The 4,079-nt window shown below is 35.0% G+C and overlaps 1 protein-coding gene across 1 annotated transcript; it reads left to right on the forward strand.

Moving 5' to 3' along the window:
- Positions 1 to 912: 912 nt before the first annotated feature.
- On the forward strand, positions 913 to 3,479 carry LOC145030803 (GDSL esterase/lipase LTL1-like). The gene is made up of 5 exons (XM_078979226.1): positions 913 to 1,276; positions 1,364 to 1,491; positions 1,890 to 2,132; positions 2,529 to 2,781; positions 3,014 to 3,479. The coding sequence occupies exons 1-5, from the start codon at positions 1,021 to 1,023 to the stop codon at positions 3,250 to 3,252; spliced, it is 1,119 nt and encodes a 372-aa protein (XP_078835352.1). The 5' UTR covers positions 913 to 1,020; the 3' UTR covers positions 3,253 to 3,479.
- Positions 3,480 to 4,079: the final 600 nt, after the last annotated feature.

The following is a 4,079-nucleotide window of genomic DNA, read 5'->3' on the forward strand; positions in this document are numbered from 1 at the left end:
CCTTCGTCGGGACTGAGCATTCAGTAGCTAGAAATGCTATATATCTGCTATGATGTAGTATACCACATTTGAAAATGAAGGAACGTTTCCTTCATGTTAGTGTTTAACTCATAGAAACAAGAGTCTAGTTCGTTGCGTCATGCAATAGAAGGTCATTAGAATGTGGTCATTTGGTCTGTTACTATAGCCAAGTAAAGACCTTATTGGGGGCCGAATTTAGGACCTAATTTAGAAAGGAATAGTAGTCTCCAATTAAACTCTAGTTGTGATTCGAGATTTAGACTAAAGGTCCATCGGTGGATAAAGGAACAAGTGCAGGTTCAAGCACTATCATCAACAAATAGGTTAAAACCTATTGATCTTCGTTCAAAAAGTTAGGGGAGCTGCAACCATCGTAGCTAGTACATAAAGGCGCATTCAAGTGTTTTTTTGTGTGTTTTACCCAATTGCTTCAAGAAATGATAACCTAGATAACTTTTCTATTTATAGTTCTAATTTTTTTTCTTTCAACATACTCTTTTACTCAATAATGAAATCTACTTCATCATTCATGGCGTTAAATTTCCCAAAAAAAGGTTTGGTGTAGGCACATGGTTGCACTATATACGTCGAGAAAAAACAAACGTATTACATTTTCGAAAAGCAACATAAGACATCATCATTGTGGTGCCTATTGCACGAAAATCGATTTTTGCTTCAATGGTGATTGTACTTAATCAAGAAACTAGATTTGCTGACAGTAGGGGCTAGCTACACCAGTGTAAGTATTCGTGTAATAATTTAATGTCTGTCAAATAACTGTAACATTGAATACACCAGAACAACTAACCTTGTGTAGTTGGGATTGGCTCAACACTGACTACATCTTCGTCCTCATCGATTCCAAAATGCATATTTATAGACCTCCTTCCCCCCTCTGTTTTTCACATAACACACAAACACACCTTCCTCTGTGTGTGTGTGTTTTTATATACATTGCTACTTATAAGGACTAGCTACTAGCTAGACTATTTTAGTTACATGTACGTAAGAATGGCTATCTCAAAATCATCACTTGCCATATTTTTGTGTCTGATACTTGCAGTTTTAAGAAATGTTGTTCTTGAAGCTGAAGCTAGAGCTTTCTTTGTGTTTGGAGACTCATTAGTTGACAATGGCAACAACAACTACTTGGCTACGACTGCAAGAGCCGACGCATATCCTTATGGGATTGATTATCCCACTCACCGAGCCACAGGCCGATTCTCTAATGGATTTAACATTCCTGACCTTATCAGTTGAGTTATTTCGTTTTAATTCGTTGATATATAAGTGCACGTTAGTTTTACAAATAAATATTGATTAAAATTTGATTACATATTAGGTCAAGCCATTGGAGAAGAATCAACATTGCCATACTTGAGTCCATATCTCACTGGTGAAAGGTTGCTTGTCGGTGCAAATTTTGCTTCTGCTGGTGTTGGGATACTGAATGACACAGGAATACAGTTTGTAAGTTTTTTTTTCGTACACTGAACAATATCGACACTTCACTTATTTAATTTTCCATACTTATTTCTAATCATGTAAGATGTAACGTATGTTTTTTTTGCTTTCCTCAACGTTCACATATGTGTCAAGATTGTTGGAGATTCGGCTAAATTCTTTCCATATATATAAATTATTAAGCTTTACTAGTAATTTATCATATCCCGCATTTCTTCATGCAAAAGTACTTCAAAATTCCGCATTTCTTAATAGTATCTTCGAAGCTTAAACAAACCCTTTACGTGAATGTGAAAAAGAAGGATTTTACACATAATGATGATTATATATGCTTATTTTGTGTCTAGATTCAAGAAATCTTGAACCGATATTTATGGTTTACTTACTTCAAATGTATTATGCAGAATAACATAATAAGGATCGGATTGCAAATGCAATACTTTCAACAGTATCAGGAAAGGGTGAGTGATATCATTGGCCCTGAGCAGACTCAAGCGCTTGTTTCTCAATCGTTAACACTCATCACATTGGGAGGCAATGATTTTGTAAACAATTACTATTTAGTCCCATTCTCAGCAAGATCTAGACAGTTTGCTCTTCCAGATTATGTTGTCTACTTGATCTCCGAATATCGTAAAGTTTTAGCGGTAGGTACCACTCTTTTCATTCTTCCATTTTCCAAAAATACACCAACAAAACAAGCTTTTTGTTATGTAACATCGTCACTTACAAATCAATGCTTTTTAAAATTAAAATCATGCATGGTTTGGACTAATTTGCATTAGTTTATAGATTTATATATAGAAGGTAGAGGTAGTTGGATGCATGTGTCCATATCATAGTTATTGCTAAAGATAGTAACATGCAACTCTCCCATGTGCTGTATCTGTTCAATATTAATGCATTTAATGAGAACAAAATTATGGACGTACGACTATTGAATTCACTCAGTTAATACCCGTTACACTAACGACGCAATAATTGATTACTAGATCTGAAACAACATTGTTCGTTGCTAATTTAATGTTTTGTGATGTATACAGAGGCTTTATGAGTTGGGATTAAGAAGAGTTTTGGTCACGGGTACTGGACCATTGGGATGCGTGCCAGCCGAACTAGCCCAACGAGGTCGAAATGGTAATTGCGCACCCGAATTGCAAAGAGCAGCAGCTTTGTTCAACCCTCAGCTTCAAGCAATGATTAATAGTCTCAATAGTGAGATTGGGAGCAATGTGTTCATTGGTGCCAATATTCAACAAACCAACATCGATTTCATCTCTGATCCAGGAAGATATGGTAAAAATCAGTTCATTATTTGTAACATTTCCAATTATATACACTGTTATTCTTCCAACAACCTCTAAGATGACCCATAGTTCACATTGAAATTAATATTGTTAACTCTTTAACTGATCTTGTAAAAATACAATATATTATATATCCCATAACCAACTTACAATAACCCAAGTAAAAAATACATGTGTTAAACCGTCATTTATGTGAATATTGAATGTTTTTGGTTGGGCAGGATTTGTTACGTCGAAGATAGCATGTTGTGGACAAGGACCATTTAATGGAATCGGGCTATGCACACCATTATCAAACTTGTGTCCCAATAGAGATATATACGCATTTTGGGACGCTTTCCATCCTTCTGAGAGGGCAAACAGAATCATTGTTAGGAATATTTTATCGGGATCGACCGACTACATGTCACCGATGAATCTTAGCACCATCATGGCTTTGGATGCAGCTACCAATGTGTGATTGCAGCGAATTTTAGCTTCAAATTTCTTGCTTTAATTTGATATATTATTTGTGATTGTTTTTGCTTTTTAAGATCGATTTTGAGTGTTAGTTTCCTATTGTCAATTATTATAGGTTGTAAACTTTAATAAGCTTTGTGTCAATTGTAGCTACATTTGTAGCTCCATTAAATGTTTGTATCTTGAGTAGAATCCAATAAACAGAAGTTTTATTGTTTTTTTATGCAACCGCAGAAGATGTTAAACTCATGGTTCTGAGTTAAGTCCAAGGCAACTCGAAACGCGAGTGTAATGGTGTTTACTCTTAAGTCTCATTTGATAGTTGTTGTTTGGAAAAATGTTGTCTGAGAAAATTTTCTGACCGGGAAATGAACCATGTTATTGATTGTATATCTGACTGACTACTTGAATGATAAAAACGATCATATTACCTTTTTGTTTGATACTATGATTGAAAAAGTTGTTGAATAATTATAAAAACATATAAATTGTAATACAAAATCAAAATTACACAATAATCATCACAAAATCATAAAATGTATGCTAAAATTAGAATTTCTAATTGAAATTTTATATATGAAATGGTCCTTCTAAATCCTATGCTCGAAAATCGGAAGAAATAAAATAAGATGAAACAGATGAAGGTTCATGTTTGGTACTCTCCAATCAGAAAAAAAAAAATAAGAAATGAGATGGTTACCTGTGGAGCGGAGCTGGTGGCTGCATCGGCGTTCTGGTGGGGGGAGATTGGTTGGCGACCAAGTATGGAGCTTGGTGAGGAGGCGATGATGTCTAATGAAGGGTGCTGAAGAGAAGAAAGAAAGAGGT

Source organism: Lactuca saligna, chromosome 2 (genome assembly GCF_052625555.1).
Source record: "Lactuca saligna cultivar CGN05327 chromosome 2, ASM5262555v1, whole genome shotgun sequence".
NCBI lineage: Eukaryota > Viridiplantae > Streptophyta > Magnoliopsida > Asterales > Asteraceae > Lactuca > Lactuca saligna.